The 17,756-nt window shown below is 35.1% G+C and overlaps 1 protein-coding gene across 5 annotated transcripts in view; it reads right to left on the minus strand.

The window, feature by feature from the left end:
* The window catches only part of eya4 (EYA transcriptional coactivator and phosphatase 4), a 132,683-nt gene extending 115,454 nt beyond the window's left edge, over positions 1-17,229 (minus strand). For 3 of the 5 annotated variants that reach the window (XM_061900655.1, XM_061900653.1, XM_061900656.1), the window contains exons 1-2: positions 16,941-17,228; positions 5,579-5,642 (exon numbers count right to left, since the gene is read on the minus strand). In XM_061900655.1, coding sequence (XP_061756639.1) covers positions 5,579-5,611 — 33 coding nt within the window. In that variant the 5' untranslated portion in view covers positions 5,612-5,642; positions 16,941-17,228. Of the gene's footprint in view, positions 1-5,578; positions 5,643-16,940 lie in introns of all 5 variants that reach the window. The other 2 variants (XM_061900654.1, XM_061900658.1) reach the window with 2 other exon arrangements.
* Between the last annotated feature and the right edge of the window lie 527 nt (positions 17,230-17,756).

Genomic DNA, 17,756 nt, shown 5'->3' on the forward strand with positions numbered 1-17,756 from the left:
TTTGCGGATGTCTACAACAAATCCGTGAAGGATATGTTCCCGGATTGGGAGATCGCTCGCCAATACGCAAATGGCAGAACAAAGGTTACTCAAATAGTGAAAGGTAAGTGTTGTTTTTTTCCTAACCAGCAAGCATAGTACAGTTAGTAGAACAACTGTGTCTTTATTACTGTGTATTTGATAGGTGCCGTCGGAAATTCAACTATTTATTTTATTTATGTGAATAATCAAATAAATATATATAGCTAGAATTCACGGAAAGTCAAGTATTTCATACATATACACATATATATATATATATATATATATATATATATATGAAATACTCAAGTTGGTGAATTATACGCCACCCCTCTTAACCACGCCCCCCCACTCCAACCACGCCTCCACCCCACCCCCAACCACGCCCCCCCACCTCCCGAAATCGGAGGTCTCAAGGTTGGCAAGTATGTATTGACATAATGAGCCAGTGAGATGGTAAAAGTTAATTTAGATTATAAATGCCTCTCTAATGGATAGTAGAAGGTTGTGGCCATAAACTTAGAAGTTGGTCAAATCTGACATTCAACATATTTAGACTCAGACTAAGAGGCTTGGACATCCTTTTATTGTAATTCAAATTTGAAATTTACAGTACAGATAAAAACAAAATTTTGTTGCATTAGCGTTTGTGGTGCAGGATAAAAGAGCAATAAGGTGCAGATATAAATAGATTACGGTACAGATAAATATATTGCACTTTTGAATATGCATCCACGTTTATGGATGTACTGTATGTTATATTGTCTTTATATTAGAGCCAGTTAATACATTTTTAGGGGGAATTGAGGGGATTACTATGATGCGTTCAAGAGTCTTATGGCCTGAAGCCATATACCCGCAGATGGCAAAAAAAAACAAGAAAAGACGCTCGTTCGAGGCACTTTTTTGGACTCTTCGTGAGAATAATGGTTATTTCTTCATCTTAACGGAAAGATATGAACACCCTATCAGTCGGTTTCCTAGTAAGAGTAGCTATTGTTCAGTAAGTGATTGTTTTCTTATGTTCAAAGTTTGTATAACCTTTTCAGCACTTAGCAATAATGCTGCATGATGCTTAATGTTTATTGAAACACAAACAAAAGTTCATACACCACTATAGGTTTAAAATGAATGAAATACAAAAATATGATATAGTAATATGAATGTGCTTGTTCCTACAATATAGATATACTTATTGCGTGATGTTGATGATGGAGGTGTTTGGATATTTTTGAGCACTTTATTGGTGGACTAGAGTGACTGCTAATGGCTCCATTGCAAGCTGACTTTTGCTAGCATTTATTTACAACTTAAAATGCATTTAAAAAAACTTGCAGCTTGTCTCACATAATAATTGTGAATGATGGACATTTAAAAGAAAAAAGTGCAGTCCCCCTTTAATGTTTCCTGTGATATACATCATGCACGCCAGAAGAGCGTGCTTAATATTTTCAATTTGCTTTGTTAGCCCCGTAGTAATTATGCAAAACGTAAGAATATGCTAGGATTTCTTTAATTAAGATGTACAATTAATGATTTTCTTTTTTGGGGGATAAATAGGGGCCCAGGTCCCTCTTTTGCCAAGGGCCCCCAGATACCTTGAAACGGGCCTGCTCCGTGTGTGGCACTGCAGCAGCAGTGTCACGCTGACCGACTATGCTAACGTTATTTGCCAACAAGCTGTCCGGGGCAAAAGAAAAAAAAGTGAGAGACTTAATAACATTATATTATTACTTAAATTTCTCCGGACCATGAATACACAAACAAGAACAGGCTTTGCAACTTTTGCTGACAAAGATTTACGGCTCTCGCAACGTCAGCATCTGACTGAAACAGTTATTATTATTGACTATATTTGTAACTTAAGATTCTTGTAAAATCACTGCAGAAGAAAGGACAGCAGCTGTACTCAGGAGGTACTTTTGTTTACAATTGATGGCATTGTATCAACTACAGAAAAGAGCTATAAGGATTATTCATAAAGTAGATTACTTAAAACACACTAACATATTTATTAATTCTGGTCTATCGAAACTTCAGGAGCTAGTAAAGCTACAGACATTGTGTGTCATGTTTAAGGCTAAAAGTAAAACATTACCAGCAAATTTACAAAAAAGGTTTGTCATCACTTCTGAGAATACAGAACATAGAAGAAAAGGTAATTTCAAACAACAATATTCAAGGACAACTTTAAAACAAATGTGTACATCAGTGGTGGGGGTAAAATTGTGGAATTATCTTTACAATGAGATAAAAGACTGTAAAAATATATTCCAATTGCAAAAATATATAAAGATAGACCAATAAGATCATATGGACAGCCATAAGTGTTTACATTTTGCTTTTTATGTATTATTTTATTTATTTTTTTGTCTGGTTTTGTATTTGCTTTCTATCATTCTGTGAGGTGTATATTATTATTATTATTATTTCCTCTGTTTGGTTTATACTTTATGAAGTTTTGCACTTGCTGTGTTTTTCTTGTGTTTTTTGATTGTTTTTTTTACATTTGGATGTATTTGTTGGTTTAAAAGATATCCATGAAGTAAGACTATGTATTATACCAAAGGGGGCAGGAAACTATAAGATTTTTCTTCATCCTGCTCCTTCTAGAAATGTTTGTGTGAATTTAAAATTGTATAATTGAGGTATAATTGTCTATCGATCAATGATGCACATCAATGGAGGAGATAAATGAAAATTGAAATGAAATTAAATTAAATCTCCCACATGGACCAGTGTCAAGTCCGCTGAAAAACAGAGCGCAAACTTCCAGCCTTCACTTCTCTTCTGACTGCACTAACAAAACAAGATTCCCAGAAAAATAGCTTACATATATTTACGGTTAATATTTTTCACAAGAGGAAACAATACCTTAGTGCAGTGGTGTCAATCGTACGGCTCGAGGGCCGGATCAGGCCTGTAAATAGGTTTGAGTTTGCCAAGTATAAAAATTTACCTGAAATTTTTGACTGAAACAAACAGCTTTTCTAAATGTGTCCACTGGATGTCACAAAGCAATTATTTGCATCTTTGTAGATGATGCTACATACAGTATGTAGAAAATAAACCACATGATGTTAGTGCATTAGTCGAGGAAAATGATCAAACTACATAAACAACATACTGTAATTTGATTTTGATGTTATTTTTTTATCGTGATAGATTGAAAATTAACACTAATGAGTTGACTGATTAACATTATCACATCATTTTTTCAGAAAATATAAATAACGACAAATAATGAAACCGTAACATGCAAGTGTGAAAAAACGTAACATTATGATTTGTACATTTTCAGAATGTGCTTCTTTTATTTTTAAACTAAGAAAACAATCTGAAGTTGTCTTTATTTTTAAGTTATTGTGCCGTGATTTAACACATACTTGGGAGAGTAGATTTTTCTCAATGTGGCCCCCAATCCAAAATGAGTTTGACACCCCGGCCTTAGTGCAATTTGCCATGATGGAATGTTGCAAAACAATTACACATTCATTTGTAATTCCTTTCTCATTTAAAAATTGCCCTTTTTAATCTCTGGAGGAAATTCCAACTGTCCTGAGGTTTTCTTAAGTAATGAGAAAAAAAAGATTTGAACTTTGCCTGACCTTGCTTTTAAATGTACAAAAGTTTATTTGAGTTATTGTTTTATAACAGCCTAATGAGCAGAGCAGTTCAAGTATAACTTTAGCCAATGGCCAGGTTAAAGCCACTGAATAGGTGTACATTTCAAAATAACATTAGTCGACTAATCGCAAGGATAGTTCATGACAAGTCAAATATCAAAATAGTAATTAGCTGCAGCTCTAAGAAACAGGAGTTTGTATAGTACACATTCCTATACAGAGAATATGAGGGGTGTACTCAATTTTGTGAGATACTGTACACGCTACAATCTGTGCATGACATCAGCACCGCATCCTCAATTTTGCTTATTTAAAGATCGCTCGGTGTATTGTTGGGAAAATGATTTTGGCGGCGAACGAGGTCCGCATCGCATTTCAAAGTCGTTAGTCAGCCACCAGAACAGGTGTAATTTCATCTTCTCCTCCTGCTGCATCAAGCCTCGTCCTCCCCTCCACCCTGACCTGACAGCCTTCACTGTAATAATAGCGCAACGTGGGACACGACGCACGAACTATGTTGTTTTTATCCACTTTTTTCATGTCGTCCTCCTAGACGTCGCTCATATGGATTACAGGCCGACCTCAGTGGACCGCCGTCACTCACATTTACACTAGGGGGGGTGGTGGGGGATAAACACGTTTTGTCTTGCATTGTGCCACTATTAAACATTAATGAGCACATATTTTTCTGTTACTTCACCTGCTTTAAATAGGCCGGTGATATCATTCAAAATGTGAATTTGAGCCACATTGATTCATTGTTGGAATTCAGATCTCAGTGGGGGCACAGAGGTTTAACATTTTTCATACATAACAATTACTTGTATTACTTTTCCTGAGAAATAATGCTACATTTTTCATGTTTCACTTGATTTTTTTTCTAGTACTATTAAGACATTTCTTTTGGAAAAAAACAAACCCACATTTGAATTTATTAATCAATTACTTGTAATTATGTAACTGCAATATTCCAATATTCTTAAATTTTTCAAAGGCTATCAAAATTAACTTTTGATTAATTATAAAAAAATATTGCATTAATCTTGAACACACTTAGATTAATTGTGCATTTTATTTTGACCATTCAAGCTCTTTCACCTTAACTGCTATATGGTCATAGGTTAGCAGAAAAAAGGAGTGAGGAGATTCCGACTGGTGTGTTAGCTGAAAGATTCACTCAAAAATATAGCCTGAAAGAACTTTAGATAAAACGGTTTGGTCCAAATAAATTACATGTAGTAATTTAAGTAAAACGTATCTGCATGACACTTTGACGATAGAATTGCCTTTGTGTACAAATAATTTGGTTTTATTTTAAGCACATTTTAATTATGCAAGAGAGTAATCACCTGCGATTAATCATCCATCCATCCATCCATTTTCTACCGCTTATTCCCTTTCGGGGTTGCGGGGGGCGCTGGCTCACATTCACACACTAGGGCCAATTTAGTGTTGCCAATCAACCTATCCCCAGGTGCATGTCTTTGGAAGTGGGAGGAAGCCGGAGTACCCGGAGGGAACCCACGCATTCACGGGGAGAACATGCAAACTCCACACAGAAAGATCCCGAGCCTGGATTTGAACCCAGGACTGCAGGAACTTCGTATTGTGAGGCAGACGCACTAACGCCTCTGCCACCGTGAAGCCTCTCGGCGATCTGGCGATTAATCATAATTAATCCAAATTCCAAAATGTAATTAATATGATTTAAAAAATTGTCATTAGACTGCCCCTATTTTTTTTCTTGTGATTGAAGTTTGCCAAATATATTTTATTATATGTACTGCAATCACACTCAATTATTGCATCAAAAAATTCAATACATTATACATTTTTTTATATAAATATACAAAATTAAATAAATAGGGAACACAATTAAAATAAACCAACCCAACAAACAAACAGTAATATTGCATTAATACATAACTTACTATTCGTCCGTTGAGGTCTTGTAAGGCCTCCATTACTTTTTGGCTTGTGATCCTCACACTTCAACTGCACAAAAAAAAGAAAAGTGAAAATTTGCATAAGTGGGCACATTTTTGCATTTATTTACTTGAGCTAACTTTAATGATGAATATGATGATTGGATGATAATAATAATGCCAAATATGCCTGAAACCAACCATGACACTGATCTTTGTGTGTGTGTTGATGTGTCATTCAGTGTGTTTATGTGTGAGCAACAAGAGATGGGAGGGAGGGAAGCTAGTGGCGGTGGCGCTGGGCAGAGCCATCGTATCGTCTTCAGCTGAGGGCCAAGCGGAGAGATAATTGCAGAAGTAAATATCAACAATGAAAAGGGAGACGTGTAAATGATACGGGCGCCTGGCAGACAGACGTACTTGACAAGACTAAAACAGTGACCCTGTTTTTGTTCGCGCAGCAGCGATGGCGACAGATTATGACATGGTTGTGTTTGACGAGGTGAGACTGATGCGATACGATTTCACAAGTTTTTTTTTTCAACTTGAAAACCGCGACACCTTGGTTGAGTCAACTGACCCTTTAGCCCTCCTTGTGTCCACTGGTCTAGTATTCAGCCTTTTTTCACCCGAGGGTCGACAGTTTTTATCTTTTTCAATGCATAAAGTAAAGATGTCATCCTAACTTTTGCCAGATAAAAATCTTGTGAAATAACTTTCTTTTTTGATTCTACATTATTAAATTTAAAACATTTTCTCTAAATATTTTTTTTATTTTTGTTAAAGACATAGATTTTTTAAATATCTTCACACTACTTTGTGTCATTTTCTACAAAAAGTGAACATAAAAAAACGGTGAAAATAGCGATTTTGTTGTCACATATGTTTTTATTCATGTAAAAGGGTTACAAATATTGCATTGTAGTTGGAAAAAAATGTTATTTGAATGAAAATGGTAGGACATTGATAATTTGTGTATCTTATTTTGGTTGGTAAACCACATGTACCTTATTGTGAAGGGAACCCAATAAGATGTGTCAGGGTGTGTCCAGCATCTTTACTACTAATAAAGGATAATGTTGCTACTACATTGTAGATTTCCAATAAAGCATTTCTATCAAAGACAGTCATCTCTGTCATTAGTGAGAAGCTTTCACTCCATTAATACCTCTTGACACACATTTATTTTATCAATTTTTTGTATCTATTTATTTCTTAAACAATTATCTGGTGCTATTCCTTAATAAAAGTTAAAACGATAAACAGTGAAAATAATGATTTTTTTTAAATCAGTAAATAACTTAATGAGGTCATTGTATGACTTTTTCCTACATTTCAAAACACTTCCTTGTGGTGTACATAACATGTAATGGTGATGTTTAGGTCCAAATTTTGCAAAGATTTTGTTCTACAGACCATCTTCAAGCAACTTTCTGGCTGTCTTTTCAGACCATCCACTTTTTTTAGCAGTGTTAAATGACGTGCTGAAGCCCTCCTCCAGACCAAACCCCCTTAGACTGCGTCTCCAGGGTAGTTTTTAGTGCTCCCATATCGAGCCTAATTATCGAGCCTGTTTTCCCCACAATTTGTAGGATAGAGAAAAAGAAGGAACTTCTTGACTAAAACTGAATAAAATCGGTGGATTCGCTCAAAGCTCTTTATGTAAACCTCTACCATGTATGGAGATATCTGCTGACATACAGTAATTAAGGCAAACTACATAGCAATTGTCTGAAATGTCAAACGGCTCATTTGGACGAGACATAGGTGTTTTTTTAATATCTCAGCCGCCATGGTTTGATTTAAAATTTTTGAGACCCATAGGGATCTCAAATACTGTATTTTTCAGACCGCAGGGCACACCAGATTATAAAGTGCACTACCGATGAGCAGGTGTATTTTCATACAAAAGTTGCACCGGATTAAGGAGTTTATATTATGAATTTTTTCAACATTTATAACACTTCCTTGTGGTCTAAACAACAGGTAATGGTGTTTTTTTGTTCAAAATGTTGCATAGATTATGTTTTACAGACCATCTTCGAGCCGCTTTCTGACTGTCTCTTCAAAATGTTACATTAGTTTTGGATGATACCCCAAATTTGGGTAACAATCAGATACCAAGTAACTACAGGATCATGCATTGGACACAAAGTCCTCATGTGTCCAGGGACATAATTCCTGAGTTTATACACATAATATAAATAAAAAAAAAAAAAACTAAATAAGAAGTTGTGATGCCAAAAATTATTGACGTAATCAGCGGTATCGACTATACACGCTACTGTACTTGGGATCATTACAGTGGATGTTAGGTGCAGATCCACCAATGGCGTTAGATAGATGTGTGTTGGCCCTGCGATGAGGTGGCAACTTTTCCAGGGTGTAGCCCGCTTTCCGCCCGATTGTAGCTGAGATAGGCACTAGTGCCCCCGCGACCCCAAAAGGGAATAAGCGGTAGACAATGGATATATATATACTGTACGTACAGTATATATATATATACATATATATATATATATATATATATATATATATATATATATATATATATATATATATATATATATATATATATATATATATATATATATATATATATATATATATATATACACACACACACACACATATACGCACACACACATATGCCTGATTGTAGCTGAGATAGGCTGCAGCGCCTCCCGCTAAATAAATAAATAAATATTTATATATATATATATATATATATGTATATATATATATATATAGATTAGGGGTGCAATTCGTATTGAACAGTTTCGGTACGGGGGTTTCGGTCTGGTTCAGAGGTGTACCGAACAAGTTTCTACACGGACATATTAAGAAGAGTACCGCACGTTGTGTAAACAATCCACACCGAGGCACAACACACGGCATGCTAGCAGCGACCGGGCTAAGATAAACTGACCATACCTCCTCTTTTCACTGGATATGTCCTCTTTTGCGGGGCTGTTCGGGTGGAGTTTCTTAAATGCCTCAAATGTCCACATTTCAAATAGTTTTTGGAAATATTAGACATCGTGTCCCCCGGACCAAAGGGGTAGCGAACCATCCAGACTGTTATCGACGCAAAGTTCAAAAGCCAGTTTCTGTGATGCTATGGGGGTGTATTAGTGCCCAAGGCATGGGTAACTTACACATCTGTGAAGGCACCATTAATGCTGAAAAGGTACCTACAGTTTTTGGAACAACAATTATTGCCATCTAAGCGCCGTCTTTTTCATCGATGCCCCTCCTTATTTCAGCAAGACAATGCCAAGCCACATTCAGCATGTGTTACAACAGTGTGGCTTCGTAAAAAAAGAGTGCGGGTACTTTCCTGGCCCGCCTGCAGTCCAGACTTGTCTCCCATCGAAAATGTGTGGCGCATTATGAAGCGTAAAATACGACAGCGGAGACCCCGGACTGTTGAACGACTGAAGCTCTACATAAAACAAGAATGGGAAAGAATTTCACTTTCTAAGCTTCAACAATTAGTTTCCTCATTTCCCAAACGTTTATTGAGTGTTGTTAAAAGAAAAGGTGATGTAACACAGTGGTGAAAATTCCCTTTCCCAACTACTTTGGCATGTGTTGCAGCCATGAAATTCTAAGTTAATTATTATTTGCAAAAAAAATAAAGTTTATGAGTTTGAACATCAAATATCTTGTCTTTGTAGTGCATTCAATTGAATATAGGTTGAAAATTATTTGCAAATCGATGAGGTGGCGAAATGTCCAGGGTGTACCCGGCCTTCCGCCCCATTATAGCTGAGATAGGCGCCAGAGCCCCCCCGCAACCCCAAAAGGGAATAAGCGGTAGAAAATGGATGGATGTATTCCGTTTATATTTACATCTAACACAATTTCCCATCTCATATAGAAACGGGGTTTGTACATACACAGTATATATACACACACACACGCACGCACGCACGCACGCACGCACACACACACACACACACACACACACACACACACACACACACACACACACACACACACACATTCATTTATGGTCCTAACTTATATAAGACATAACGCGAATGTTTGAGAAGAGAAAAAAAGATGTGCTGGTCCCAACCTTGAAAACCTTCCAACAGGGACTTTTTAACAGGTTAGGTAATATTACTACTGTTATTTTTGGATTAAACAAATCATATAATACAAGTCAGATAGAGTACATTCAGATTATAGTCATTTACTCTTTAGCCACGTGTACATGGACAACAGTCATTTAATCTGATTATCATTATGATTAGAATGTTCATGTGTACATGGACCCTGAAAAGAGTTATCTGATTATGACGTGTATTTTTATGCATCCCAACTTAAATCGGAATACTTTATTTTGACATGCGCGGAACCTAACAAACGAAAAGGTGTGTTATTGTTTGTTCTATAGCGCCGTCTTTTGGCTCACTGCAGGTGCTGAAGATTTAGTAGACTTCTAATGTAAAAAAAAAAAACATGGATTTGTGCATTTCTATATTGGCCGACGTTATCACTTTATTTAGAAGTCTTTCCTTCCGTTCACTACTTTTGTATTACCTCTCTATTTGAAATTGAGCTGTTCTGTGCTATTTATGTTGTGATATGTTTGGGTTGCAGCGCTTTTTCAGTTTACAACATTCTGTGTATGTGTTTGAGGCTCGCAGTTAGCACTTGGAGAAGCTGTAAATTTGTGAATCGAACAGCTCGTTAAGACGACAACTGGATCCCTTCTTTTATTGTTACATCCACACACGTGTTTGTGCTAGTCTCGTTTTAAAGCAACAAACTCAACAGTATATAACGCTACTTCTGTATGTGTTAAACGGGGGAAGACAGCAGCAAGACAATCACTTTATTCCGAGATGATGAAATGTACTCACACTCCTCCACCAAAGTATAGCTGACATCAAAGACATGCGCAGTACGCATAATTCGAGCCCGAATTTCAGAAGACGTGTTTTCATGCACTGCAATCACTATTGGCATAAACCAACCGTCTGATCGGAATGAAATTTTGATCTGAACTGATGTGATCAGAATATATTCCGAATGGCGTGTTTTAGGGCTGGGCGATATATCGATATACAGGATATATCGCGGGTTTGTCTCTGTGCGATATAGATAATGACTATATCGCGATATTCGAGTACGTTCTCACGCAGTTGCTTTTAGCTGCGGGCATTACATTACAGGCTCTTCTCGCTCTTTCCTGTCTGTCCTTCTCACAGACAGCAAGCGCACAAACTTACACACGTCAAATACTGTCACGTCATACGTCACATACGTATACGCCCTCGCCCAGCAGAGAGGTAGCAGCATGGCTTACGTTAGCTGTGATGCTAGCACAGCCATGCGAGTGGTAATATGAGAGAAAGAAGGTGCGAATGAAGTAAGAAGTAATTCCCAAGAAAAACAGCAGGGGGTCCATTGTCTGGTGGTGGTTTGGTTTCAAGTGGGAATATGTCAAAAAACAGACAACCGTAAATAGCGTTGCTATAAAAAGTAGCATTACTGCTAATATGTAGCATCAGTTGAAAAGTCACCCGCTCGAGAATGAAGAGTGATTACTCCGCGTGTCAACATCTCCGTTCTGTGCTACACGTCCACACCAGCAAAATGCAGAGGCAAACATTTTCAGATCAACACCGTATGAAAAAAATAGTCAACAACAGAATTTAATAACATCTGTAGTAACCTACCAAATAGCGAAGGACGAACACTATTTGATTTCCTATTATGCAGCTCATTTTTATTTGACACTTAAAATGTGTCTGACAATCTTGCACTTTCTGTTTTGGAAATGACATGAATGTTTGTGCCACTGCTTAATAACTGTTTAATAAATACAGTTTTGGTCAATTGACTTAGTTGTGATTTCCTTCGCTGCATGAAAGTTTAAAAGTAGCATATATTAATGCAGTATGAACAAAAATGTTTTAATGTAGACACATAGAATCATCATACTGCAGTGATTATACTGTATGTATTCAGTGTTAATTCAAGGCCAAGGCAAAATATCGAGATATATATCGTTTATCGCGATATGGCCTAAAAATATTGAGATATTAAAAAAAGGCCATATCGCCCAGGCCTACATTACATTACATTAAGCATTTTTATTCCGGTTAGGCTTTTAATCCGATTAAATGAGTCCATGTGCACATAGTTCCTGATTTATCACCCTTTGGTTTCAACCTGAAGTACAACAACTAATTTCATTGACTTGTATGAATAATAATGCTTGTTTCCTGGCTCGATAAATGTCAAACTCACTGGCATCTTTTTAATTTTTCATAGCTGCTGCTCCTGAAACTCAAGACAATAATGCATCTCTCAGGTGAATTGATTTCTCAACCACCACTGTTATTACCAGTAGACCCCTCTCACCTTCTCAAACAGTCTCTTGTCCCTCTTTCCTGCATAAAATGAACTTTGCTACAATACATGCATGCATTTGTAGTATCTTTCAATACATATTAACCTTGCATTTGATAAATTCCAGCATGTGCCGTGCTTTGTCCCTGAGTAGACCCTTTGGTCACCTGACACTGCAGTGAATCAATGATGCCTGCCATTTCCTCCACAGTGTCACAAGAGAGAATTCTATTTCTTACAGTAGAAGAAACGCTGATTGGGGAGAGGAGGGGGGAGCACGGAAGAGGATTTAAAAGGTGATCACTACACGTTGCAATGACGGCAATGAGAGGAATATGTAGAACAAACCGCAGAGTGAGGTTGCGGTGAAAAGGTACACGGTTGAATGTCATTTCATAACGCATCTCATTTGTAAAGTGGTATCGGTTTAGTTTTGGTACAATTCAACATGTCAGAAAAGAAGTTTCATCCTACACCTTCTCCATTTTTCATATTCATAGACAATGTGATCACAAATGTTTAATTTAATGCTCAACCATTTTTATCAACACCAGTCTGAGATGATGTGCTGCTGATAGCAAATACTGACACATGATTTTGCAAATTTGAATAAATTACTTAATTCAAATTTTCAAATCACATTGTAATTTTTGAGGTAATGACTTAAAAATAAGCCACCGGTAATAAAAATATTGATTATCATTATGTCTTTTGGAGAGAACTTGGTTAAAGTAACCTTCAGCCATTTATACTCACAGCAAATAAAAATATATGTTTCCGTAGGTAGATATTGATACAGATTTAATACATTAAACTAAATAAACATATTTAATAACTACACTAAATATTTTTCCTTTTAATTAAATGCAATAATTAATTTGCATATTTATCATTATTTTTATGTATTGAAGAGAACATCGGATTAAAATAAACAATCAGATGTTTATTTTATAACTACAACCATTGTTACTTTATTTTAAAGTTAAACATTTGTAGCAATATACTTCTTTACTATTAATTATCTATTTATGAATTGCACTGCACGTGTCTTCTTGCTATAGAAAAAGGTCAAATATTTAGAACTAGCTTTTGGTATGATGCAGTGCAGTTATACGTGCACTGCAAATAATACACATATTGTAAAATAATACCTCAATGTTTTATTAACATGCTTGGTAATTATTTATTCAAAATAGTTTACAGCAGATATAAACCACTCAGTAATTTATTTGCGACGCCTAGAAATGCACAAGTGACATCTGTGTAAGCCATCCCAACCATGTGTCTGTAGCTCCGTGAATACACTGTACGTCTACTCATGCACATGAAATATAATCTTGCAGCCTATGGATTAGGACGCAATGGCCCCCTTACAACCTGTCATTTCGTTGAGAGCCGGTCAAAAGCTGGACGGGCTAACCCGAGCCCTCGGCATTCCCATTTCCGACATATCAAGTTGGAACACAAATGTCACGCGGACTCCACCAAAGTTATTATATTAGAGTGATCATTTCATGTAACTTAGTTATTCATTATTAATATTTTCTACAAAACATACTTGATTGATGGTGATTTATGGCCACATATAGTGATATTTATTTAATCTGCAGATAGTATTATATAAAAATATCCACAAAAGAAAATCTCTTAACAGGTCTACCACACACTTAATAATTAATTAAATAAAATTATTGTATTATTGTAAATGAATTTGTAAAGGTGGGTGTAGCCATCCACATATTTGAATGAGAGGGGTAATTTTAAACATTTGTGTGTAAAGGGAATAACCAAATAATGTATTTCGTTGACATAGTTTTATATTTTTGTATTAAATATTGTTAAATTATTTGCCTAAAACAGGGGTCGGGAACCTTTTTGGCTGAGCGAGCTATTTAAGCCAAATATTTTAAAATGTATTTCCATGAGAGCCATATATTTTTTAACACTGATTACAATTAAATGTCTGCATTTTTAAGTAAGACCAACATTTATAGAGTATAATATGTCACAAACTCGCATGGCAGCAGTAGTAGCGACTCCTAGATGCAGGAACCAGGAGAGCGAGGCACAGGTAAGATGCTTTTAATATCACCAACAGAGGAGAATGAAGCAGTCTTGCATGTACAGTTCTAAACAATAGTCAATCTTTGAGCCCTGAAGAACGCGCAAGATAAGCATAAATAGAAACATGCTGATTGGCAGCAGTTGAGGGGGAAAAAAACAGCGCTCAGTGGGACAAACAGGAAATGGAAACAAAATAAAAAGCACTGATGGGAAGTAAATACGAAACAAAGAAGCAAAAACAGAAATGAAGTGACAGATCTTCACATAATAAGTCTCTTATTCTTTTTAATAACATTTTTATTCCGAAGCTCACCGATAAATAAAATCCTTCTTACCATTAATGCGACTTCTTAAACAGGTGCGGTAGAAAACAGATGGATGGATTAAAATGTATGAGAATGTTTTCTATTTTGAATGTAATTTTTTACACTGCGATTACCAGCGGAATTATTCTTTACTTATCGTGTTAAGCAATGTCAGCTAAGATTTATCTGAGAGCCAGATGCAGTCAGCAAAAGAGCCACATCTGGCTCGAGAGCCATAGGTTCCCTACCCCTGGCCTAAAATGTGATATTTTTGTTATTATCATGGTACACAACTAAAAACTGAAAAATCACAAAAATATTGAGTGAGCTAAAAAAAAAATGTCCAAGTTAAAAGAATCAGTATAGGGGATAGTGGCCCTGTATTTACTAGTGTCAAAACAAAAACACATTTTGTAGTATCACCCACCTGTAATGATTGGTGGCCACACATATAATAGTCATGTGGGGGTCAGATGGAAACATATTTAAATTATTTATTAATATATACATATATATATATATATATATACACCCATACATTTATATATATGCACACACATATATATATATATATATATATATATACACACACATACATATATACACATATATATATATATGATTATCACTATATATATATATATATATATATATATATATATATACACATATATATGTATATGTGTGTATGTGTATATATATATATATATATATATATATATATATATATATATAAGCACACACACACACGCATATATATATACACACATATACAGTGGGGCAAAAAAGTATTTAGTCAGCCACCGATTGTGCAAATTCTCTCACTTAAAATGATGACAGAGGTCTGTAATTTTCATCATAGGTACACTTCAACTGTGAGAGACAGAATGTGAAAAAAAATCCAGCAATTCACATTGTAGGAATTTTAAAGAATTTATTTGGTGGAAAATAAGTATTTGGTCAACCATTCAAAGCTCTCACTGATGGAAGGAGGTTTTGGCTCAACATCTCACGATACATGGCCCCATTCATTCTTTCCTTAACACGGATCAATCGTCCTGTCCCCTTAGCAGAAAAACAGCCCCAAAGCATGATGTTTCCACCCCCATGCTTCACAGTAGGTTCGGTGTTCTTGGGATGCAACTCAGTATTTTTCTTCCTCCAAACACGACGAGTTGAGTTGAGCTTTTAATGGTGGCTGACTAAATACTTTTTTGCCCCACTGTTTATATAGACACACACACATATATATGTATATACACATATATACATTTACATATATATATACTCATATATATATATATACTCATATATATATATATACATACATACATACATACATACATATATATACACACATATACATACATACATATATATACATACATATATATATATATATATATATATATATGTATATATGTATATATATATATGTATGTATATATATATGTATGTATATATATGTCTGACATGCTAGCAGAGTAGAATATTTAAAAAAAAAAAGCTTTTATAAATGTAAAGGATAATGTTTTATCAACTGATTGCAATAATGGAAATTTGTTTGAACTATTAAACGAACCAAAAATGTCTAAATTAATTATTATTTGCAAAAATAAATGAAGTTTATGAGTTTGATCATCAAATATCTTGTCCTTGTAGTGCATTCAACTGAATATGGGTAGAAAAGGATTTGCAAATCGTTGTATTCTGTTTATATTTACATCTAACACAATTTCCCAAATGGAAACGGGGGTATATATATAGTATACGTATAAATATATATTCGTATGTGTGTATGTATATATATACGCACATATATATATACACATATATATGTACATACATACATATATATACATATATACACATATAAATATATATTTATATGTATATTTTTATTAGATTGTATTCACATTTTCTTTACAAAACATAAAATACAAATATAATAATAGAATATACTAATGCAGAATAAGATGTAACCTTTTGTATATATATATATATATATATATATATATATATATGTCTTGATTGGATTATCCAGAGAAAAGTGCTCGATACCGTGGTAGAGCGCAATATGTAGGTGTGGGAAAAAAATCACAAGACTACTTCATCTCTACAGAACTGTTTCATGAGGGGTTCCCTCAATCATCAGGAGATCTCCTGATGATTGAGGGAACCCCTCATGAAACAGTTCTGTAGAGATGAAGTAGTCTTGTGATTTTTTTCCCACACCTACATATATATATATATATATATATATATATATATATATATATATATATATATATATATATATATATATATATATATATATGTATATATATAAATTAAATAATCGATTGCATTCACATTTTTCGACATAACATAAATTAAGAAATATATTAATGATATAATAAACCCAACCCCAGACACTAAAAAATATGACAAAAATAAAATAATAAAAATCAACATTAAAACACATTAATGAGGTGTCAACATTTGTAAGCATCTTTTTTTGTAATATTTGAACAATTTTAGAGTTATTTGCGTGTGTTTATTGCCGTGTTTAATGATTAACATATCCTGTATAAATTATTGCAAACGAGCACATTCCTCACTCAAAAGAATACGTAAACAGATGAATGTACCTGTGTGGTGTCAGCAAGTAGTCAAGTCCCAGGTCGAGTTTACTTGCTGGTGCAGCTCATAATGACTTGCACTCCCCTGCTGCTTGCAGCTTGTCACTGACTTGTTTGCAACATACCAAACAGTAACGAGCACAACAGAGCTAACAAACTTCCCAAACCCTCAGAAAGTAGTCGAAGCTGGCAGCAACTTTACTCTGGTTCGGCGTTCAGGTTGGAGCAGCAGCAGCAGGCTGCTCAGAGCCATTAAAGCCAACTTCATGATTGAAGACTGCGCTCAGCTACTGCTGCGCATGCGTGATGCTGACAAGCGGACACTGACGGCCAAGTGAGTGATGGGGCTCGACCAAGTTATTAATAAGACTTTTATTAGATATACTGTTGTATATCTACCCATTTGATGTATATTTACTTCAGTGATTTTCATGATTTTTTTGGTCGATTCTATTAAAGGTAATTTAACTAGCAGCCCTATGTTCTTATATTGTGCTAACCTGCTATATTGCTATCTGATGGTTTGCTATTTATCTATTTATTTTTGTGTACATACATCATATGAACTGATTTAAGTTAAATTTTACTTCATTTATGTCAGTTTAGTTAACAGATCAGCTCGGTGACTTAGTTTAAAGCGGGGTTCACCAACCTTTTTGGAACCAAGAGCTACTTCTTGGGTACTGATTAATGCAAAGGGCTACCAGTTTGATACACACTTAAATAAATTGCCAGAAATAGCCAATTTGCTCAATTTACCTTTAATTCTATGTTATTATTAATAATTAATTATATTTATATTTGTGGAAACACTGATCATCTTAA

The sequence above is a fragment of the Nerophis ophidion genome, linkage group LG05 (genome assembly GCF_033978795.1).
Source record: "Nerophis ophidion isolate RoL-2023_Sa linkage group LG05, RoL_Noph_v1.0, whole genome shotgun sequence".
NCBI lineage: Eukaryota > Metazoa > Chordata > Actinopteri > Syngnathiformes > Syngnathidae > Nerophis > Nerophis ophidion.